Source organism: Gadus chalcogrammus, chromosome 17, assembly GCF_026213295.1.
Source record: "Gadus chalcogrammus isolate NIFS_2021 chromosome 17, NIFS_Gcha_1.0, whole genome shotgun sequence".
Lineage (NCBI taxonomy): Eukaryota > Metazoa > Chordata > Actinopteri > Gadiformes > Gadidae > Gadus > Gadus chalcogrammus.
The window spans coordinates 4,427,995-4,450,257 of record NC_079428.1 but is presented as its reverse complement, the minus strand read 5'-3'; the positions used below and the strand labels follow the sequence as shown (position 1 = coordinate 4,450,257).

The 22,263-nt window shown below is 49.7% G+C and overlaps 4 protein-coding genes across 4 annotated transcripts in view; 2 read left to right on the top strand and 2 right to left on the bottom strand.

Moving 5' to 3' along the window:
* The first annotated feature begins 256 nt into the window (after positions 1-256).
* si:ch211-63p21.8 (kelch-like protein 33) lies at positions 257-9,778 on the top strand. The gene is made up of 11 exons (XM_056576175.1): positions 257-303; positions 514-660; positions 760-825; positions 1,013-1,180; positions 2,259-2,397; positions 2,684-2,736; positions 3,767-5,870; positions 6,205-6,789; positions 7,174-7,525; positions 7,958-8,131; positions 9,202-9,778. Exons 7-11 carry the CDS (start codon positions 5,168-5,170, stop codon positions 9,776-9,778), a joined length of 2,391 nt encoding a protein of 796 aa, XP_056432150.1. The 5' UTR covers positions 257-303; positions 514-660; positions 760-825; positions 1,013-1,180; positions 2,259-2,397; positions 2,684-2,736; positions 3,767-5,167.
* A 709-nt stretch (positions 9,779-10,487) lies between these two features.
* Positions 10,488-11,442, top strand: cbln11 (cerebellin 11). Its single transcript, XM_056576174.1, has 2 exons — positions 10,488-10,680; positions 10,946-11,442. The coding sequence occupies exons 1-2, from the start codon at positions 10,488-10,490 to the stop codon at positions 11,233-11,235; spliced, it is 483 nt and encodes a 160-aa protein (XP_056432149.1). The 3' UTR covers positions 11,236-11,442.
* Positions 11,443-11,467: 25 nt separating this feature from the next.
* LOC130370061 (kelch-like protein 33) lies at positions 11,468-16,267 on the bottom strand. Its single transcript, XM_056575706.1, has 4 exons — positions 14,955-16,267; positions 13,807-14,746; positions 13,259-13,426; positions 11,468-12,775 (listed from the first exon to the last, which is right to left on the bottom strand). The coding sequence occupies exons 1-4, from the start codon at positions 16,033-16,035 to the stop codon at positions 12,232-12,234; spliced, it is 2,733 nt and encodes a 910-aa protein (XP_056431681.1). The 5' UTR covers positions 16,036-16,267; the 3' UTR covers positions 11,468-12,231.
* A 665-nt stretch (positions 16,268-16,932) lies between these two features.
* Positions 16,933-22,263, bottom strand: part of si:ch211-63p21.1 (uncharacterized) — a 5,518-nt gene continuing 187 nt past the window's right edge. Inside the window, exons 2-6 of the mRNA XM_056576173.1 lie at positions 22,159-22,233; positions 21,773-21,843; positions 21,453-21,624; positions 20,886-20,986; positions 16,933-16,954 (exon numbers count right to left, since the gene is read on the bottom strand). Of these exons, the coding sequence (XP_056432148.1) occupies positions 16,933-16,954; positions 20,886-20,986; positions 21,453-21,624; positions 21,773-21,843; positions 22,159-22,233 (441 nt within the window). The remainder of the gene's footprint in view (positions 16,955-20,885; positions 20,987-21,452; positions 21,625-21,772; positions 21,844-22,158; positions 22,234-22,263) is intronic.

Genomic DNA, 22,263 nt, shown 5'->3' with positions numbered 1-22,263 from the left:
ACGCCCTGATAACCCATGAGTCACTGTCAATTCCAATAATTCTTCAAAAGATGACCTCCTTTACTATAAACACACCAGTAATAATGGCATTACTTTATAGCCTGAAGCATGGGCTTAACGTAACCTCAGGCTAACAGGCTAACTATTTTAAAGGACAAAGAAAAGAACAGGAATACATCCTTTCCTAACAAACTTTCCCTGCATCACAGTTGTTCTGGTAATAACAGCCAGCATGCGTTCTCTTCCCCCTTTGTGTACAGGCCATGACACCACAACAGACCAATAGCAACGTTGCCTCCAGAGGTAGGTGGAGATATTGTGGTGGGACACCTCATCAGAGGGCCCCTATTTTACCACTAGGTGTGACATTGATGAATACTCACTAAAGTGACGCCACACATGTACACCCAGCTGATAAGACAGATGGATGAATGAACCAGTCTACCTACGATGGACTGGACCAACTGGTAGGGGTCCTTTTTATAAGTGTAATTATTGTTGTCTCCTCTTCAGTTTCATTCTCCAGATATGTCTCGAATCACTCTGACAAGGACACAGCCATGGTGGGCGGAGTCACGCTTGAGCTGGTTCGTGCTGACATCGTTCATGAGAAAACGGATGTCATTGTAAACACAATAAATAGATCTGCCGACCAATCAGGTACTCTAGTCCACCTCATAGGACAAACATGTTAATGTTTTAATGTGGTTGTTGTTGTTTTTTACTAATTTTGAATTTTAAATTAATTAACCTCCAAAGGTGTTTCGAAGGCCATACTCGAGGCAGCGGGATTCCATGTGAAAGAAGAGTTTGCTGCAAAAATAGGTTGGTTTCAAATGTACACCAAACCTCTGACAAGTTCCTGTCAAACGAGAAAAGCATTCGAGACCTGAATGCTTTGTACTGGTGTGAAGTAGATGAAGAGGAAGAAGTTGGATTTGTTAGAAATGCCAAAAGCATCCAGATGTTAGACAATTTCGATTGTAGCCCTCCTTAACTTCGTCTCTCACAGCTCGGCAGAGGGATTGGTTTTCCACTGGACCTGGATGGCTGAAATGCAAGGAGATCCTTCACGCCAACTTCTACAACGATGCAAAGATACGTGAGACCTGTGAAACCATCTTAAAGGGTTTTAAATCCAACCACCACAGTTCTGTCTCATTCCCAGCTCTGGGCACAGGTGCGTTAAGTTTGTGTGTGTCTAACTCTGCTTTTCATTAGGGGTCCAAGCCAACAGGTTGGATCCCTATTGTTTCTGTTGCGATTATTATTATTATACTACGCCCCCTAAAAGTGGGACCACAGCCCAAACCGTAAATGGTGCACACACGCCAATTGCATGACTAGATCCAGGTCCGGCACCGCTACTCAGATAACAAAATCCAGACACGCCGGTCCCTAGGTGGCGCTATACCAAGGAATACGTGTTTGGGTTTATAACTCCCACACCGAACCTCCCACAGTCCGAAACGTTAGACACACAGATTCACTGGAGTCTGCTGCATCTTTTGGCATAGGCCACGCCCATTTGCGTCTATGCATTTTCGCAAAATCGCCAAAACCGCTAAACTGCCTTTTCCCTACTCCTCCCACATTTCTTGACCAATCGACACCAAACTTTGCACACGACATCTTCAGACGCACACGACAAGAAATCAGCAAAACTATTTTGATCCGACCATCGTTGACGAAACGGTAGTGTTTTGAATATATGTTTCGCGTTGCAAATCAGTAAAAACTATTTTGATCCAACCGTCGACGACGAAACGGTAGCGGAAAATGCGTTTGGGGCGAAACTCCCACACCGAACCTCTCACAGTCAAAACCTTTATATCCACAGGTTCACGGTAGCATTTGAATACATGCTTCGCGTCGTGCCGGCGAAATGCACATTTCTTGGACCCCTGCATAACTGCTCGCAGTACTAGTTTATACTATAATTTCAAGTATCCTCTACTTGTTATGTAGCTGTCATTTCATGCCTGTCTATCTGGACCCTAAGGGTCATATTCACCTGGCGGCCATCTTGGTTAGTCGGGCTATAACGCTAGCTGGGTGATGGAATTCCAAATTCATTCCCCCACCCAGCTAGCAATTAGAAGATGGAACCAGGATGGCCGCCAGCTGAAGAGCCCAGTGCACTCCTACATCCCCTGGAAGCGGGGCTCCAGGTGTTGCTAATCAAGCTTGCTCCTTGGTCGTTTGACGACCAAGGACTAAATCCCGGAGCCTGATTGTGATTGTCTTGTCAATGCCAGGTGCAGGGCACATGGATCCTAAAGTGGCTTGTACCGCCATGCTGGATGGAATTGAAGCAGCTGTGAGGAGCATGGGTCCAACTTCCCTCACCCTGGTCCGCATTGTCTTTAGGCAGCGGGAAGTGCAGAAGGAATTCAGGTACAACGGAAATGTTCCTTTCTTCCGGGCAAAAAGCAACGGTGGGGAACACACCCAAAGAAGTCTGAAAATTGTACCTTATCTGGGAAATAAGCGTCTTTTGAGATGTTCTGATCGGGCGGGGAGCGTTAGTGGGCTTCGCCATTCTCACGTAACCCGTTGCATGGTGGACTCAAGAAATGATAAACATCTTCTAGTGAAATTAGCAGCATATTTTAAATATAGGTTTGAAATATTGGTTTAGATTTCAACTGTATGATTTTAATATTGAAACATTTTAATTCAGATCGGTGCTTCAGAAACGCTGTGAAGAAACTGCGCGTCAACAGCAAGGTCAAGGTTTGAATTTCATTACATTTTATTATTTTTACTGCATTTTGGTGGATTGTTTCGGATGGAGGCCTAAAGGGAAGGGGTGTTTTCTTTTCAGTTGGATGCTTGAAAAATGTCGCTCACTCTCACTGGTTGCTCCAAATCGCCTACCCTAGCTTTAAACAATTATTTTAATTTTTCAACAAATGATGGCTACAGTTATTAACAATCAAAGATGAGTAACTGTAACTGTAACTAAAAAATAAATCATTAAAACCCCCAAAAAATGTATCAACATAGCATTATTTATTGTTTTTACTTAAAATGGACTTATGACATGAAGACTGAGCATCTGAAAGGGAATGGACAAGGTGATCATCTGGAAATAGTTAAAGGAGCATTTCACTGGTGATTCTGTATTGAGAGTGGGTCATATATGTAGTCGAATAGTTACGTAAATTTCTAATTTGTTGCCTTCTTGACCGAGATAAGTTCAAATGACAGTGAGTTTTTGGCGCTTGTGGATTGAAGACAACAACTCCCACAATTCCAATCAGCGTTCACTCCCGCAGTCCAGAATGAATCGCAGCAGGAGAAAGGGATTGTTGCCGTTTTATATAACATTATATAATATATTATTATAATATATAATATCACGGCCAAAAGCTGTGTGCGCTTCTGGATGATATTATGATTTGAAGACTGGGTCGGGTTCTCGGACGTCTCTGGTAGCCTACTTCCACAACAAGTAAAGACTCGTAGTGGGGGTTTTCTCGGAAAAAAAATAATTTTGCGTCATTTAAAGCAGGAAGAATTATAGGTAGATACGGTACGGACTCTCCCGTCTCAGGGGAAAATTAGGGAATGATGCAAGACCATTTAAAAATACGACTGGGTTTCTAACGATACAAACCTTTAAGCACACAAGTCTCATTTGTGTGTGTTTTGCATGAATCAGGCACTAACTGACGTTACTTTCTTACATTCATTTGTGAGGATTGTTTTTTCCCCAGTGAACCACAGTGTAATTTCTATTCATTTTTTTACCGTGTTTCAGATGATTGGGAGGATCTTGGCACCAGCACCCAAAGCTCTTCACCTGCTTTCTCCTCCTCAAGGGGCAAACCGAAACCAACTCCATTCTGGGGAAATTGTCCAATTTCTTGAAAGACAAATAATTAATGTTTGACCGGCGGCCGAGAGCTGCTGATGGGATTGGATCCCCATCGTCGCTCCGGAGCCTAACTAGGCACCGTTGAGCAAGTGGCCTTAAGCCATACCTGCTCTTTCTTGACATGGCGCATCCAAATTCATTGCTTCAGATTAGGGGTCATAAATGGTGTAAAGTCGTAAATAGTTTTGTATTAGTCCGCATGAAATTGACAGTGGGTTTGAAAAAACATTCAGAGGGGAATTGAGAAATATTTGCAAAGTGATGGATAGATGGTGTTCAAAATCATAATTGGTTAGAGTAGTATAAATCGCATCATGAATTAATAAAGATTTAAAAGTGTAGGGTTAATTAAGTAGGCTACATATATGGATTTAATATTTTATCATAAGCCTGTAATTGTTATTACAATGTAATATTGAATTTTGAATTAAACTCCTATATCTCCATAAATAAAGGGTTAAACAGCAAACGTATGAGTTTGGAGTATTTGTGTTTATCTGTCCCAAAATGTCAACTTTTGAGGAAAGCATTTTAAGTGTAACTCAAATTTACACTGCAGATACCCTTATGATATTGTATGTTATGATACTGTATATGGCCATATATTTGCAAATAATGTCAACTTGTTAATAAAAAAAAAATCACTAATATCCTAAAAGTTAAGAAGCAATTATTTCAATTAATATTAAAGTCAAAGTAATGTATAAATCGCATAAAAAAAGTTTTCAGTGAATACAAATATGGTTTATTAATCCATTTTAATTCTAGGGTCTCTGTAAAGCGACGTTGAACCAGCTTAAAGACTTGTTTTGAAACTCAATCTCGCTCACCCACAGATCCAGAAATAGACGGCTGTTTGTATCCCAGAACCGACAACGACAACGACAACGCGGTAGGGCTGAGAAAAATACCCGAGTTTGGAGCCTTGGGACCAGCTTCTAGATTAATTTGAGCACTGGTTCAATTGGCCAGTGGTAGAAAGAAGGTTGGTATGAAAAAAACATGATGAACTATAATTACAGAACGCTGCTATCTATGGCGAATGCTCCATACTAACTAACAGCCTGTAACGACATCGGAACAACGGTTCAGCCCACAGCGGGTTTTTCGCTGGTTTGAATCGCCGTGGACCCCCCGCTCCGTCGACTCCCCGCAGAATGCGAGGAGCGCTGGAGGGCGGACAAGGCGCTGCGGAGGCGGGCGAGGGAGGAAGGGGACGAGGGGTTGGAGGAGGCGGACCGACGGGAGCTGCGGAGAATCGAGGCATACAACGACGCCAGGATCATGGGCCCCGGCGCGGTGCCCAAGAACCCGAGCCGGGAGGAGGAGCCCCCACAGGGGGGAGACGCAGAGCAGCAGGAGGAGACTGACAAGGGCGGAGGAGGAGGGAGTCGGGGGCCAGAGGAGGACGGGGTTCTCACGTACTGCTGCGAGAGCCACCCAGAGGAGGTGTACGCCGCGTTGAGGGGACTCCGGGAGTGCTCCCTCCTCACCGACCTCACCCTGATCCTTGGGGGTCGAGGCGCCGCCGGGGTCGGGGGGGCGACCCTCCGGGTTCACTCCCCCGTCCTGGCCGCCGTCAGCTCCCTGGTCCGGGACGCCCTGGAGACCCGGACCAGGCACTACCGAGCCGAGCCCGGAGCCGGAGGGGTCCGGAGCTGGTCCCTGAGTCTGGGTCCTGAGGTGGACCCCGGAGGGCTGCAGGCCGTCCTGGACTTCGCCTACAGCGGGGACACGACGTGCCTGGAGGGGGGCACCGTGGCCCGGGTACGGGCCGCGGCCGATGCCCTGGGGGTCCCAAGAGTCCTGGATCTCTGCGCCCGGGAGGGGGAGATCCAGAAGAAGCAGGGGGAGGAGGGGGAGGAGGAGAGGAGGAGGAGGAGGGCAGCAGAACAGATGAAGGCCAGTCTCCGGTGCGTGGAGGAGCTGTGGGAGGAGGGAGTTGGCTGTGACGTGGTTCTGGATGTGGACGGCACAGCGGTTCAGGGTCAGCCTCAATTCACTCATATTTGACATGAAGAAATTAAAGATATCCAACTGCCGGCTTTTTGTACAACTTTTGGTTTCTCTCTCTCTCTCTCTCTCTCTCTCTCTCTCTCTCTCTCTCTCTCTCTCTCTCTCTCTCTCTCTCTCTCTCTGCAACTCTCTATCTCTCTCTTTCTCTCTCTCTCTCTCTCTCTCTCTCTCTCTCTCTCTCTCTCTCTCTCTCTCTCTCTCTCTCTCTCTCTCTCTCTCTCTCTCTCTCTCTCCCACTCTCTCTCTCTCTCGCTCTCTCTCTCTCTCACCCCCCCCCCCCCCCCCCCCCCCCCCTCTCTGTGCAGCCCACCGGGCGCTCCTGGCGGCGAGCAGCGACTACTTCAGGGGGATGTTCACCTGCGGCATGCGGGAGTCCCGCCAGTACCGCGTCTCCCTGCCCGGCCTGCCCCCCTCCGAGCTGCTCCCCCTGGTGGCCTTCTCCTACCGCGGCGCCCTGCCCCTGGGCTGGGCCGGCGTGTTCGAGCTGGCCTGCGCCGCCCACCGCCTCCAGTTCGCCGGCGCTCTGACGCTCTGCACGGACTTCATGCGCCGGGAGATGACGGCGGCCACCTGCCTGGACGTGGCGTCCTTCGCCGGGGCGTACGGCGCGGCCCGCCTGCTGGCGGACGCCGACGACTTCGTCCTGAGGAACTTCCCGGAGGTGGCGGCCGCGCCCGCCTTCCCCGATCTGCCGCCGGACCGGCTGCAGGCGTACCTGGGCTCGGACGCGCTGGTGGTGCCCAGCGAGCTGTGTGCCTTCCGGGCGGCAGCGGCCTGGGTGCTAGCCGACCCGGAGCAGCGTCTGGCGGCGGCGGCGGCGCTCATGCGCCAGGTCCGCTTCCCGCTCATGACCTTCCGCGAGTTCCAAGAGGTGAGGGCCGTCGCACTGCGCATAGAGTGCAGCGGAGGAGGAGGAGGAGGAGGAGGTGGTGCTGGAGGAGGAGGAGGTGGTGCTGGAGGTGGAGGTGGGGCTGGAGGAGGAGGAGGTGGTGATGCTGAAGGAGGAGGAGGAGGAGGAGGTGGAGGAGGAGGTGGGGCTGGAGGAGGAGGTAGTGATGCTGAAGGAGGAGGAGGAGGAGGAGGTGGAGGAGGAGGAGGAGGAAGAGGAGGTGGTGCATTAGGAAAAGCTGGAGAAGGAGTTGGAGTCGGAGGAGCTGAAGGAGGAGGAGGTGGCGGAAGAGGAGGTGGTGCTGAAGGAGAAGGCGGGGGAAGCGGAGGCGGCGGAATAGAAAAAGCTGGAGACGGTGGAGGAGGAGGTGTTGCTGGAGGATCAGGAGGAGGAGGCTCCCCAGACACGGAGTTCTACCTCTGGGCTCTGGAGGAGTTCAGCGCCGAGCACCCGGAGGCGCGGCGCCGGCTCCGACGGCCCGAGGACGCCCTGGTCCTGGTGGGGGGCGACCTGCTGGGCTGGGGCGCCGCGCAGCGCGAGCTGAGCCGCGAGCTGTGGTTCTCCCAGGCGCTGCGCAGCGGCACGGGGCTCCTGAAGGACGTGGAGTGGAGGCGTCTGGGGGCGCTGCCCGACGGGCCGCGCTTCCGCCACGCCGTGGGGGTGGTGCGGGGGCGGCTCCACGTGGTCGGCGGCTGCGACTTCTACGCGCCCGACGACACCATGAAGTCCGCCTACAGGTGGGCCCGTCTTTTCAGCGACTCCCTCTGTTCGCTGATTGGACGCAGAAAATGTAGACGGAGAAAACCCACTAACCGCAGACCCAGACCCAGTACTGAAGGGAATTTCAAATTGAGTGGAAGTACTTAGGCGGGCGGAGCCAGGCTAGTAAATTAGGATATTGATATCAAAAATAAAGTACTGAGGTAAAAGGATAAAAGCATACGTCACAGAAATGTTTTGGCTGCAAGGGCCAGAAACTGGGGAATATACTTAGCAATGAAGTCGAACAATAGTTTCCTTAAGCCTGGTTCTATAGGAACCTGATGTATTTTCTCGCTCACTCACTCACATACACTCACTCACTCACTCACACACACTCGCTCACTCACTCACTCACTCACTCACTCACTCACTCACTCACTCACCCTCTCACCCCCCCGCCCGCCCAGCTATGACCCTGAGCTGGACCGCTGGCGGAGGCTGGCTGACATGCAGGAGGCCCGCAGCAGCTTCTCGGTGGTGGTGGGTGAAGACGACCTGCTCTACGCCCTGGGTGGAGACCGGCAGATCAACACCAACGTGGCCAGCGTGGAGGTGTACAACCAGCAGGCTGACTCCTGGAGGTAGGACAGCGCCACCGGGGGGGGGGGGGGGTTTCAGGGCATAGCTGACTCGACTGAAGATATTGAATTCAAAAGGGATGAAAAGGCTAATGAAAGGTAAGAAGAAGAAACAGGTGAATTAGATTCAATATTCAAGAGATGTATTTGTCTCATGCATTAAAGAATGCAGTGAAATGTAAAAGAGACAGTGCCCCAGAAACAATAAATAAAATAAGTACGTGGCTTAAAATGTAATATATAGCAAGTAGCAATAATAAATATATAGCACGATCGAGCGAGCTAGTGACATAGTGTCCGAGAGTGTGTGAGTGAGTGGAAGGTGTGTTAATTGCCTGGTGCTTTGGGGTGATGTGCACACGTTCACTGGGACACTGATGTCAGGGGTAGATTGGGTTAACAACTGCATGTGTGTGGAAGCAAGATGCACTTAAAGAGACCCTACTATACTACTGTTCTGGTCCTAATTTCTTATTAATGACTCCTATAGCGCAACCTGACACGAATCACAGAACAAAAAACTATGTAGATTTTCGTGAAACTCTTCCTCTCATCTGGGCGCTTTCGGCATTCTCTGTCAACGCTCGGTTTCGTCCTTCTCCGCCCCCTCACCCCCCTCCTGACAACCCCACTCCGTTGTGATTGGTTAGTGAAAAGTGCAGACTTGAATCGCGCGCGGGCAGATTTGACCAGGCATATGGGGGCGTGGCAGGAGTGCCTCTACGTTGATGATTTCTCGGAAATGTGAACAAGTGAATCGCAAACGTTGTCCCGAGTGTTTAGCGCTCTGCACAGCCACCCCAGACTGTCAGCAGGGAATACGTCGACATGCATGTACGTCATTATTTGACACTTAAGTATGGTTAAACATGACTATCAATCATTATAACAATGTTTATAGGTCATAAAAGTCGAAAAAGCATAATAGGTCCCCTTTAAGTGTAAAAACACAACGAGAACGTTGATCCCGGGCTCAGAGAAGCAGAGTTAAGGGACGGCTTCACCAGAGAGACCCGATCCACCGGTACAACCATCCAACGGTCCCCTTAAATCATTCCTCCACCCCCCCCCAGCTACGCCCGACCTCTGGACCAGCCTCTGAGCGGCCACGCCTCCGTCCACCTGTCCGGCGACCAGGTCCTCATCACCGGGGGGTTCGACCCCCAGTACCGCTGCCTGAGCTCCACCCTGCTGTACCGGCCCGGCCGCGGCACCACCCGCCTGGCCGACATGGCCCACGAGCGGGCGCAGCACGTCATGGAGGCGCTGCGGGACGGGCGGGGCCGCTGCCGCCGGCTCTACGTGGCGGGCGGCGTGCGCAACCTCCGGGCGTTCTACGGCGACCAGCTGGCGTGCGAGGCCTACGACTTCCAGGCGGGGGGCGGCGGCGGCGGCGGCGGCGGCGGCGTCGGGGGGACGTGGAGCGCCTTCGCCCCGCTGCCCGTGGCCCACGTGGGCGCCGCCGCCGCCGTCCTGGAGGGCCGGCTGTACGTGCTGGGGGGGCTATCCCAGGAGGACTTCCGGGAGACGGGGTTGGTCCACCGCTACGACGGCGCCACCGGCCGCTGGCAGAGCATGGGCCGGATGCCCGGGGCGGTCACCGACGTGCGGGCCTGTCTGCTGCGCCTGCCCGGGCGTCTGAGGCGGTGAGGCCCCCGGGGTTCCTGGGTCCAGTACCAGGCTGCCACCTGCCTGTAGACATAGGGTAGCGTCTTGATGGTGGACCTTCTAGAGGCACACACCAGGCACTCTGATGCAGGGCAGTAGGTGTGACGGGCGTTGGATTAAAGGACAATGAATGGATTGTGGATGAGATCCGACTGGAGCCCTGATAGGAGCCGGGAGGTTTCATGTGTCAACGCATTGGGTTTCATTTATTTGTAGAATCTGTGACATGGGGTGATTGTGTGTGGATGACCCAGTTTCCCACCTGAGGATTATTATTGAATTGTAGATAATTCAGTGTTCACATGCTCTATATTTATTATACTGTGTAATAAATAAAGTACAGCATTATAAAATGAAGGCACTCCTGTTTCCTCCTGATCAGGTGATCAAAACAAACCAAAGCCCTGGTTTTGTACGGCTTGTGGAGCTGAGGTGAAAACCAGGAATAAAGTCCTGAATTTCACAAGGGGGGAAAGATCCCGTCCCGAGAATTTGATCATTGCCATGTTAACTTTGCTTTTGCACACACACGCATACATGACACTTGTCCAATATGTCTCAGAAATATGGCCATGATTGAAAGTGGCTCATTTGTGATTAAAACAGGAAGAAAAGAAGATCTGTATCGCATGTATCCCCGAAACTGACTAGAGCCAGTTTAGCCGGCGGAATGAGACTTGTGGACGTAACTATGATTGCTATGATCTGGATATCATGTTGTTCATATGTACCGCTGTGCTCCGTCACAGGGCGTCCACAAGTGGCCTTCTCGGCTTCCATATCGACGCCGCCTCAGGAAAACCTGGGACCCTTTGCAAATGAGACTAAACTAGTCTTGAACAAGGTCCTCACCAACATCGGCGATGCCTACAGTCCCGATACAGGTCTGTCTGTCCGTCTGACTACCAGTCTGCGATTGCCTGTCTGCGTGGCTGTTGGTCTGTTTGTCGGGCAGTCAGTCCGTTGAAGTTTAAGTCCAAATGCATGACACTTTTACCACAGATGCCTGCTTCCTTCCTGCATTAACCTTAAGGTCAAAGGTCAAATCTCTCTCTCTCTCTCTCTCTCTCTCTCTCTCTCTCTCTCTCTCTCTCTCTCTCTCTCTCTCTCTCTCTCTCTCTCTCTCTCTCTATTTCCCTTCCACCACAGGGGTCTTCACAGCGCCCGTGAAAGGCGTCTACTACTTCCGATACACGGGGTACAGCCGGGCGATGAAACCCAGCGGTCTCAGCATATTCCACGCCGGTCGGCGGGTGGTGTCCACGTACAAGTACAGCAACCAGGCCAGCTACGACAACGGACACTCCTCCAACGGCGTGACGCTGCTGCTGGCGGACGGAGACACGGTCCACATGCAGCTGTGGGTCGACAGCTGGGTGTTTGTGGACCGTCGCTACAACTACTGCTCCTTCACCGGGTTTCTGCTGTTCCCTATGTAACATCGCCCCCCTCAGGAAGCTCGAAGACAGTGCAGCTTAAATGTTTACCGTGGATACCGCTGGAATTGCTGCGACCCTCTATTAATTTATTTGTCTCTTTAATCAGATTAGGCCGGCTGGTGCAGACTGATAGCGAGGATCAATTGTTTTTATGACGACAACTTAAATAAAAGTGGCCCTTTTCACTCTTCCATCGACCTGTTATTTTTACATCCATCCTATGCATACTCAAAAAACACAGGCAATCTCAGAACTTTTTGCAATATTTATAAAATACACATGATTTACACACACTTTACACACAAGTTCACTTACATTTTATATGCCTGACATTTTGGCTATTCAGCGGCCAATCAGCCAACACCTGGTGCCATGGGACCTTTAATTTCCCCAAAACTGTTGGCGGCCGGTGAATAACATGGTGTTCAATGGGAGAGAGGAGGAAAGTCCTCCTCTGAGTGCCACATTTGACTCAAACAATGTTAGGCTTACATCCCATGTAAGTAGTTGTGAAATAACGTTCTTGTTGTTCTTTTAATTGTTTGTTACTCTGACTGTTGATATTGATATTGTGGAAAGGATGTTAGTGAATGATTCAGAGCATGATGCATTTTAAATGGCATGAATTTTGGTCTTATGTCTTTTTCTTAAAACTATAGCTTCAATTATTGTGGGCAAAAATAGGCCCAATGATAGGCCCAGATTTTTTTATTTAGTTTTACAAATCAAAAGTAAGCCTGATTTGACGAAGTAGCTTTGCATCCTTTCCTTCTGTCCTTGTAGTGGCAATCCACGGTAGATTTGTATCAATTCACATAATTATCCCACCCTGCTATTTTGTAGTTCACCAAAACCTCCTGAAACAACTTCAGTCTCACATACTTATGCCACCATATGCCACTAGTGCAAGCAGGCCAATGGCAACCAAGCGCGCAGTCCTTCCTCCCTCACTCTAAAAACCTCCAGCCTCCACTGATATATATATACTATTAATAACTATAACATTCGCCCTAATGACCGTAATGGTGGTGGCAAGCACAAAATGGCCGCCCGTATGTCGGCATGCGGCCCGGGCATCCCGCCCATGTTCTCCCAGCGCCTGGCGGCGGGGTCGTAGCGGTGCACCATGTGGAAGTTAGCGTGGTCCCGGTACCCAGAACCGCCCAGCACGTAGAACCGCCCCTCCGTGACCGCGCTTGCCGCTCCGATGTGCGGCACTGCCAGCGCCTCGAACGCGGTCCAGCAGTTTGCCGCGGGGTCGTACGCTTCACACGCAAGCTGGTGGACGGTTGCCATGGCGTCCCCTTCATCCGTGGTTACGCCGCCCGCCACGTAAAGATGGCCGCCGAGGACCTCCATGCAATGGTACCCGCGTGGGCGGCTCATTTCTGCCAGCCCGCTGCTCCCTCTCTCCGGGTGGTAGAGCGACATGGACGCCCGACAGCGGTACCCTCCGTCGAAGCCGCCGCAGACAAAGATCAGCTGGTCCAAAACCTTGGCGCTGTGCCCAGTAAGAGCCGTGCTCATTGGACAGGTGAAGCTGCAAGCGGGGCAACAAATAACATGAGTGAATACTGAAAAAAAACCGATTATAGATCATAGACCTTGTCCCTTTAAAGGTGACATATTATACCACCATGTGTGAGTGTGATGAGCCGTAACAAGCCGTTTCGAGAATCTGCCTCTTCTGACATCACAGGTGGGCGTGTCCACCTAGATGTATGACGGATAGATGAGCAACGTTTGCTACAGTCCACTGGGTAGGCTGGTAGACTGATCTATCCAGCACACATCTAGATGGACACGCCCACTTGTGATGTCAGAAGAGGCAGATTTTCTAAACAGCTTTGTATAATACGTCACCTTTAAATATTGGTTGATTATATGTTGCACTATGATGGGCCATTTCAGTTTTCCAACTCCTGTTGAATCAGGAAGCATTTGGTCTTTTTGTCGTCACATACACCGGCACACATGTGTATGTGTGCCACCTAAACAACAGTACCCTCCCCTCCCCTCCTACCTCCAGGCATCGGTGGCGGGGCAGTAGCGCTCCACGCTGTCGAGGCAGCCGCGGTGGGAATCCCCCCCGATGGCGTACAGCGTCTCACCGAGGACCACCAGGGAGAAGCCACACCGCTGCTCGTGCATGTCGCTCAGCCGCTGCCAGACGCTCCCCAGGGGGTCGAACCTAACGGCGGAGCAGAGCCCACCCAGGAGCCAGAGGAACATGAGGAACAGGATGGACGACCCAGAGCTGTAAATACGCTAATCACGCATCGGTTTGGAATAAATACATTGTGTTTGTTTTTCTTGCCACTTCTCCCCACAAACAATTAGGATGTCTATTCGCCCTCCCTTTTGCCGACAGTGATGACAGAAGTATTTATATATTTGCCTCTGTAGCCAATCAAATCCCTAAGAGTCTTATTGTATCACAAACAGCCCCAATCACAGATTTCCCAGCAACGTAGAAGTAGCTAACATTGTGTACGTATGCACAATACCTACTGATGTGCTGTACCCACAGTCAATGTAATGTTGCGTCGATGACATCTTTGGCCCGCTCACCTGTAGGCTGAGTTCAAGATGTCTCCCACGCCGTAATACTTCCTTCCACCGACGACATACAGCTGTCCGTGGAGCACAGCCACTTCGTGACTGAACCTCCCAGGCTCTGGCATTTCCCCCAACCACCTCCACTCCAGGCTCTTCACCATGCCTGTGTGGTTCCTCAGGGAGTTCCCGAACCACAGCTCCCGACTGCTGTGGCGGGAACCCAGGTCCTCCGTGATCTGGTCTCCGCCGACCAGGACCAGAGTCTCCTTCGGGAAGTAGATCCGGCATTGACTCGGAGGTATGGCGGCGTTGGAGAGGAAGTCCTCTGAGACTCTCTTGTAGAGCACGAGCAGGTTGTCCTCAGCCCATATGTCGGCGGCCTGAACTTCCTGGAACTCCTTGAATGTCATCAGGGCGAAGTGAATTGTTTTCATCAGTTGCTTGGCAAGCTTGGACCTTTTCCTGGGCTTGTATTGGATCCAAGCCACAACTGCTCTGAATACCACCAGCTCCGAGGAGACCCACAGTGAGCGACTGTTCAGGTATCTGAGCAGTTGTTTGGCGGGCAGACACTTGAACTTTGCCGTGCGCGACACCCGCTCGAACTGGCTCAGAGCAAAGCCATCGGCCAATTCGAGAAGCCGCTTCATGTCGTAGGCCTTTGCAAAGGATGCGACGTCCAAACAAGAGTTGGGGTCGATTTCGTTCTGGAGGAAGCTGAGACACAAGGAGAGGGCGGGCTGGTATTGGAGCTGAAGGGACGTTCCGGTGATCTCAAAGACACACTCCCAACTGAGGGGGAGATCCCCTGAGTAGGAGCAGCCAATCAGAGCCTCCAGCTCGGAGGCCAACAGGAAGGGGAGGGTCACCGTGGATTGGCTGGATTCCTTCATGCCGTGTGTGAACATTCCCCGGAAGAAGTCGCTGCAGGCGGAGAGGATGACCCTGTGGGCTGGAGGGAGATGGATTAAGAACTTGTCTTTATTTACAGTGAATTCTAATGCTGATACAGGGAAATCATGGGACAGGTGAAGTCGGTTTTGCATCTTTGTTTGCAGATGCGCACAGGTTGGCTGAGAATACGGAGGATAGAACCCAGTACCTTTCCACTGGGAGCTGAACCACCCTAACCACAAGACTGCCTGCCGTGGCTTACTCACCAGGAAGAGAGGCCCCGACCGCTTCCAGAACGACGTCACATCCCACCTTCTCCAGCCGTAACTCGTTGAGGGCCCGCAGACTGATCTCCATCTGCTCTGTCGCACGGCTCTCCGCACCTTCTGCTTCGTTGTCCTGGTTTTTGCTTGACGTTTTCTGTTGGGTTCCCCTGTGGCAGAGCTCCAGCACTCTTGGGACCCCCAGGGCGACGGCGGCGGCCTGCACCTGGGCCACGGTGCCTCCGCTCAGGCCCGGTACCTCTCCACTATAGGCAAACTCCAGAACCGCCTGGAGCCCGACAAGGTCCACCTCAGGACCCAGACACAGGGACCAGCTCTGGACCTCCGGTTCCGTCTCATCGCCCGGTACCTGACTTCTTCCTCCTTCTCCGGACTTGGCCTGGTCCCGGTGCCGCAGTGTATCCCGGACCAAGGAGCTGATGGCAGCCAGGACCGGAGAGTGAACCTGGAAGGACGTCCTCCCATCCACTGTGCTCAAGGTCAGGTCTGTGAGGACCAAAGAGTCCCTGTACTCGGTCAAAGTGTGGAAGATGTCCGTGAGATGACTGTGTCTGGTGTAGACCTTGACCTGAGTTTCGCCCAGACTTTCCACATCTTCCTCAGTGGAACAGCTCACCCCTGTGTCTTCTTCGTCGGTTGATTCTTCCTGCTGATTGAGGAGATTTTCCCTGGCGTCATTGAACTCTTCTCCTCGGTGTTTTGGAGAGCCAGGGGAATTATAATTGTAAGTCTTGGATTTGAGATGTTGTCCTGTCCCATCCCTTTTATCCTTCTCCTCATTTCTTTCTTTCCACTGCCCTATTTTCACACTGTCAACCCTGTCAGCTTTGTTCTCTACCTGTACATCTATCTCTACCTCCTTCACCTCATCCTCATGCTGTGGATCTTCATCATCATCGCCCTCCTCTCCTTCGTAGTCTTCGCTGTACCTGCCAATCCCCCTCATCCTCAATGCCAGACATTTCAGCCTCTCCTTCCAGGTCCTGCTTCTCCTCTTCTCCTCTAGCTCCCTCCTCCAATCCTCCTGCCAGCCATCTTGGAGATAAGGCTCGACCACCTCCATGGCTCGACTCAGACCCCAAGTAGAGAAGTGGCGAGAAGGATAGAGAGGCTGACTGTCAGGCACACGGACGTATACAAGTGTACACCAACTCACTTACATTCTTGCATGGAGGGGCTCTGAAAGAATCTAGGGGAATTAGTTGAGTTCTGCAGCAGGCAATCCGATATTGTTAGCTAGCTGTCTGTGTCTGTCTAGCTCTCTCTCTCTCTCTCTCTCTCTCTCCCTCACTCATTCTGGTCCTTTATATGAACCCCAGTAGTGTCACGAGGTTCATCCTGTCTCAGCCCTCCCTCCCGAAGGACAACAGCACTTATGAATCCTCTCTTGCTAAATATACTCCCAAACACGTACACATCATATCACTAAAGCACCTTAACAAATCCAAAGCCCATTCTTTCCACTTGGGTGAATTGCTCTCTCTCTCTCTCTCTCTCTCTCTCTCTCTCTCTCTCTCTCTCTCTCTCTCTCTCTCTCTCTCTCCCCTCTCTCTCTCTCAATATGAATATACATAAATTTATCATAGGCAGATATGTTTACATTGTGTACAGATATTTAATTTTTTCTCATTTTGCTTTTATCCAACCCATCGCAAATATCACCGTCTTTGGCGACAAAACCATCATTCCGTGCCCCGCTAATCTACAAAAAAAAATAGAAAGCCTCGTCCCTTGGCCGTCCTCAAACAATGACACGGATCCAGGACTCTAGAAGAGCTTCCATCGCTGCTCACGTACCAAGAGTCCTCACAAGGCCTCCCACTGGGCCGTTCCCAGTGCATGCTGGGAGGGGCTTGTGACCGCATTACGTGAGCCAGCTGTGGCCGCCAGCGGGATCATGTGGCTTCTCCATGGACAGGCATCTTGAAATGTGGATCGACATGGGGACGATTTGCGAAGGTCAAGACTGCTGGTAGTGTTGACTGGTAGGGGCGTTGGGGAGGGGGGGGGTTCAGACACAACACATTTACACCTGTTGTCTCTTCTGTGTTGGCAGCCGACACAAGCGGCCGAGGCTTATTTCTGCCCCGTGAATTAGCTCACCCGCTCTTGCTAGCGTTGACCTTTCTAAAATAGGGTCACGCTTTCTACTGCGAGTGCTTGAAGACCCACGCCATTGTGTTTATATTGAGTAACTCTTAATAGAGCTTTGTTGAGCCCTTCAGTGCCAACAACAAAGCCTATAGCTGGAAGGGTTTCAATGCCTTGTTTGAGATCTCCTCAGATGTGTGTCCAGAGAGGCGAGGTCAAATGAAAGCTCAATGCGTTAAGAGATCATTCTAAACACTCGGACGGTCCTGACAACTGACCCCAGGTTTGTGCTCCATAAAACAAAGCCCTGGCTGATGGCATGCCGAACATACGGGGGTATGAGGTAATGTAAACACAAACAGACACACACACAGACAGACACACACACACACACACACACACACACACACACACACACACACACACACACACACACACACACACACACACACACACACACACACACACACAGTAGTAGTGTAGTATCCAGTGTTGATAAAGGTTAACGGTAGTACTACAGAGTACTATATTACTGTAGCACCTAGAACTATAGTACTGTAGCACATAGAACTATAGTACTGTAGTACCTAGAACTATAGTATACTGTAGTACCTAGAACTATAGTACTGTAGCACCTAGAACTATAGTACTGTAGCACCTAGAACTATAGTACTGTAGTACCTAGAAAAATAGTACTGTAGTACCTAGAACTATAGTACTGTAGTACCTAGAACTATAGTACTGTAGCACATAGAACTATAGTACTGTAGCACATAGAACTATAGTACTGTAGTACCTAGAACTATAGTACTGTAGTACCTAGAACAATAGTACTGTAGTACCTAGAACTATAGTACTGTAGTACCTAGAACTATAGTACTGTAGCACATAGAACTATAGTACTGTAGCACCTAGAACTATAGTACTTTAGTACCTAGAACTATGGTACTGTAGTAATGTAGTACCGATAACTATAGTACTATAGCACATAGAACTATAGTACTGTAGCACATAGAACTATAGTACTGTAGCACATAGAACTATAGTACTGTAGGACATAGAACTATAGTACTGTAGCACAAAGAACTATAATACTGTAGTACCTAGAACTATAGTACTGTAGCACAAAGAACTATAGTACTGTAGTACCTAGAACTAAAGTACTGTAGTAATAATAATAATAGAACAATATCTTTATTTATATAGCACCTTTAAAAGCAATGGTTAACAAAGTGCTTTGACATCACGTAAAAGCAAGTCTACAAAAATGTGTTTTAAGAAGTGATTTAAAAGAGGTTACTGCAGCACAGTAGCACTGTGTACAGTGTAGCATTGTCGTGTTCTTATAATACATCCATGGCTTGTGCGTCCCTGTGTGTGTGCATATGTGTGTGCGTGCGTGCGTGTGTACGTGTAGGTGTGTGTGGGTGCTAATCACTTGCACCTGGTCTCGCGGCCCAGCCAGGTCTGCAGGGTGACTCAGCCCACCACCCTGTGCTGTGTCTGCCGGCCCCCCGGCCTCCTCACTCCAATCAGAGGTGGAGACACATGGAGGCACCACTAGAGCACAGACGCCTTCAAATCAGCTTGAGGAAAAGAACACCACTTTATTTTTTATTTTTTACAGCTATAATTTTTTGGTAATATCTTCGTTTATATTTAGGTGTCAATTTATTTTCTATTATTTATTGACATTTGCACCGGTAAGGTTTATTTTATTCTGAATGTATTTGTTTATCAGTCCGCATTTTAAATAAGGATTGTAAGTATTTTATTATTTTATTAAGTATTAAGTATTTTATTTTACATTTTTAGACATGTAAGTTCCATGAGGTTATTTCTGTATCATTGATTTGAATGTGTCTATTCGTTCCTACATCTGGACCGTGGTGTGTTTTTAACCTCAAGCTTGGTTCTTCTGCAGTGCAAAGTGACAGGTCAGGGATTGGCTCTAGCTAATTCTGAACCGTTACCATGGAGCGACACTCAGTGTTACTATGACGATGCCGCGTCAAATGTTACGAAGCCAGGAGTTGTAGGAACCTTGAAGAAACCAGAGGAAGCGTTTTTGTTGTCAAAATACAATTTAGGTTTTAATGAAAACATTGTGCTCCAATGAAACTTGGTCAGTAGCATAATGTGCAGACGCAGGAAAACACTGCCACAAAATGGAGGGAAAACTATATATAATGCTGCATGACAAAGGAGGTGCTACTGAGGTGCAAAATGTATGAGTATTTACATCATCAAACAACAAAGCTATCTCCTTATCACATTAATTTAAATACACTGTTTAGTGAAACTACATCAAGATGGCTTCATCCCTATTCAGTATAGCTTATAGGCGTAAGGATTGTCATTTGAGTTTCCTGAAGGCCCTATGCTTGTAGGGTTGTAGGGTTGGAAAATATCCTTTTTCTTTTCTTTTCTTTTTTACAATACATCAGCAAGCAGTTTGCAACTATTGTAATAAGATCAGCAACAACCAAACGTTCATTTCACATTCGCTTTCCTTCATTTCTTCACAGACGCGCACAAGAGAAGATTAAAGAGCTTTTTTAAAAAGACTGTTCAATCCAAATATAACTAAACATTAAAACAGGATTAAACTGCATAGGCCTACGGGCTGCCCTAGATGGACCTCAACTGAATAGATTGAGAAGGAAAATACACGTTAATACGAATTACTGTGGCGGAGTAATAAGGGACTGCATAGTTGAGCTCTATCTTCACTTAAAGTTGACATGAGACAAGAGAATTCCACTTTTCTCATTTGTGAACAGCAAGTCTGAATAGACAGGGCTTGACATTATATCCAATAATAATAGTTTATCTGTAATTAATATCACTTTGTGTGCCGCTAGAAATCAAATCTCTGAAGGATAAATACATGTTTTTGTCAACAAAAAAAAAACATAAATAAATACATACAAAAACACTGTACATACATCGTTTTTCAGTGGCCCCTTGTGGTGAAACACTACTAACTGCATGTGCTTCTGATTGGCTCCAACTCTTCCCAGATGATGCCAATTAATGGAAATGGACATCACCTGGACACAGTGGCGCATTCCTGAGGATTTGTCACAGACTTGGAAACGGAAATGGGATTTAACCATACACGCTCAATTACAAAGAAAAACACTTAAAAGTTTGGTGAGCATGACACAATTGTGCCTTTTGAAAATGCTTTCAAGTTTGATTTAATTATTTGGCCTCGCAGACTCAATAAGCGGAGGACGGGGCACGTTCTTAATCAGCCGTTGCAATGGCAGCCTGCAGTTGCATTTGTTTGACCTGTAGAGGGCGGCGTTCTACAACGCAAACCAAAATACATGGGGTGCTTGGTCCTCCATTAAGATGCTTTGGGTAAAAGTCTGTCTTAATGACTCAATAGTAAAAAGTAAATAGTAGAATGTTCCAAACATATTGCAAAAGTCACCTTACATCCTACCTCGTAGAAGTTTTCCGATAATTAATATCCCTCAAAGCAAGTTTTCTAAAAGTAGATATATCTTAGCTGAACATCTAGAATGTCCAAAAAACTAAAGAAAGACTTAATAGGACGTCGGACCAAAGTTTCTGTCTGCGTGTGCTATCCTATTGTGTCTGTGTATTACTGAGTAGTGCATGGTTCATAATAAACTCAAACCCTCGATCACTACTAACTAGCAACAAGGGGGGGGGGGGGGGGGGGGCACTCTGGGTGGTCAGGCACCGGCCCAGGGTCTGAAGAGGAGCAGGAGGACCAGGGAGAGGGGGAGGAGGAGGAGGAGGAGGAGCAGGAGGAGACGGGGGGGCAGGGGAGGGGCCGAGGGCCACAGCGCTGGCTTGGGGCCTCCGGAAGCCTCCGGGCTGCCAGCCGTCTGCACCTCGGTGCTCGGTCGACGGATGACCAGCGGCCTGACCTGAGAGACGCTCTCCTGGAGAGAGAGAGAGAGAGAGAGAGAGAGAGAGAGAGAGAGAGAGAGAGAGAGAGAGAGAGAGAGAGAGAGAGAGAGAGAGAGAGAGAGAGAGAGAGATTTTAAAAGGTCCTTTAAATGTAACCCTTTATAAGAATTACGAAAAGATAAAGGCCAGCAAAATGAAATCCAGAGACAGACAGAGAGAGAGACTCATCAGTTCATGCTTCCACATATCTATTAATTGATCCATCTAACCGGCCTATCCAAGCTGTCTATGTGGGGAGGACGTCAGGGAGCCCCAAACACACGCACACACACACACACACACACACACACACACACACACAGAAACAGCCGCACACACACACACACACACACACACACACACACACAGACCCAGCCTCACACACACGCACCCACACACCTCTCTAGGAGTCTCCCATAACACAGCTCTTAAACCCCTACAGACAGGACCCCGCCCCACCTCCAGGATGGTCCTGCTGTGGCCGCGGTGGGGGCTGAGCCGGGGGTTCCAGCGGGGGGTCCGCTGGCTCCGCCCCCCGTCGTCCTCGCTCTCCGTGGTGTCCTGGCGCGTCGGCCGCGGACGCTTGCGCCGCCGTGAGCTGATTCGCTGGAGGCTACCCGGCTCCTGGAGCCTGCGGCCAATCAGAACAAAGGGGTTGAAAAGGTAAGCGTGTGTTTCTGAGTGTGTGTGTGTGTGTGTGTGTGTGTGTGTGTGTGTGTGTGTGTGTGTGTGTGTGTGTGTGTGTGTGTGTGTGTGTGTGTGTGTGTGTGTGTGTGAACCTGCAGTCTGTGTCCTCTATGTCAGCGTCGGCGTCACTCTCTCCTTGGGGGTCAGACAACACACACTCCTCCTGGAGATGACAATCGCAGTATTAGAAACACACGCACACATACAGACTCACAAACACACACACACATACACACACACACACCTCTTTGAGCACACACACACACACACACACACACACACACACACACACACACACACACACACACCATCATTGAGCACACACACACACACACTATCATTGAGCACACACACACACACACACAGACACAGACACAGACACACACACACACACACACACACACACACACACACACACACACACACACACACACACACACACACACACACACACACACCACACCGCTACACACCATACCTCTGTCCCGTATCCTTCTGAGGACCTGGTGATGGATCCCCGGTTCCTCCCACAGGCCCCGCGAGACCCCCTGTCCTAGATGGAGGACCCCCAGAGAACCACGGA

Coding starts and splice junctions, on each gene's coding strand:
- si:ch211-63p21.8 (XM_056576175.1), top strand. CDS start 5,168: ATGGGCCCCGGCGCGGTGCCCAAGAACCCGAGCCGGGAGGAGGAGCCC. Junction 5,871..6,204: donor GGACGGCACAGCGGTTCAGG/GTCAGCCTCAAT, acceptor CTCTCTGTGCAG/CCCACCGGGCGCTCCTGGCG. Junction 8,132..9,201: donor CAGCAGGCTGACTCCTGGAG/GTAGGACAGCGC, acceptor ACCCCCCCCCAG/CTACGCCCGACCTCTGGACC.
- cbln11 (XM_056576174.1), top strand. CDS start 10,488: ATGATTGCTATGATCTGGATATCATGTTGTTCATATGTACCGCTGTGC. Junction 10,681..10,945: donor TGCCTACAGTCCCGATACAG/GTCTGTCTGTCC, acceptor CTTCCACCACAG/GGGTCTTCACAGCGCCCGTG.
- LOC130370061 (XM_056575706.1), bottom strand. CDS start 16,035: ATGGAGGTGGTCGAGCCTTATCTCCAAGATGGCTGGCAGGAGGATTGG. Junction 14,747..14,954: donor GGTCGGGGCCTCTCTTCCTG/GTGAGTAAGCCA, acceptor ATCTCCCTCCAG/CCCACAGGGTCATCCTCTCC. Junction 13,427..13,806: donor ATCTTGAACTCAGCCTACAG/GTGAGCGGGCCA, acceptor CTCCGCCGTTAG/GTTCGACCCCCTGGGGAGCG.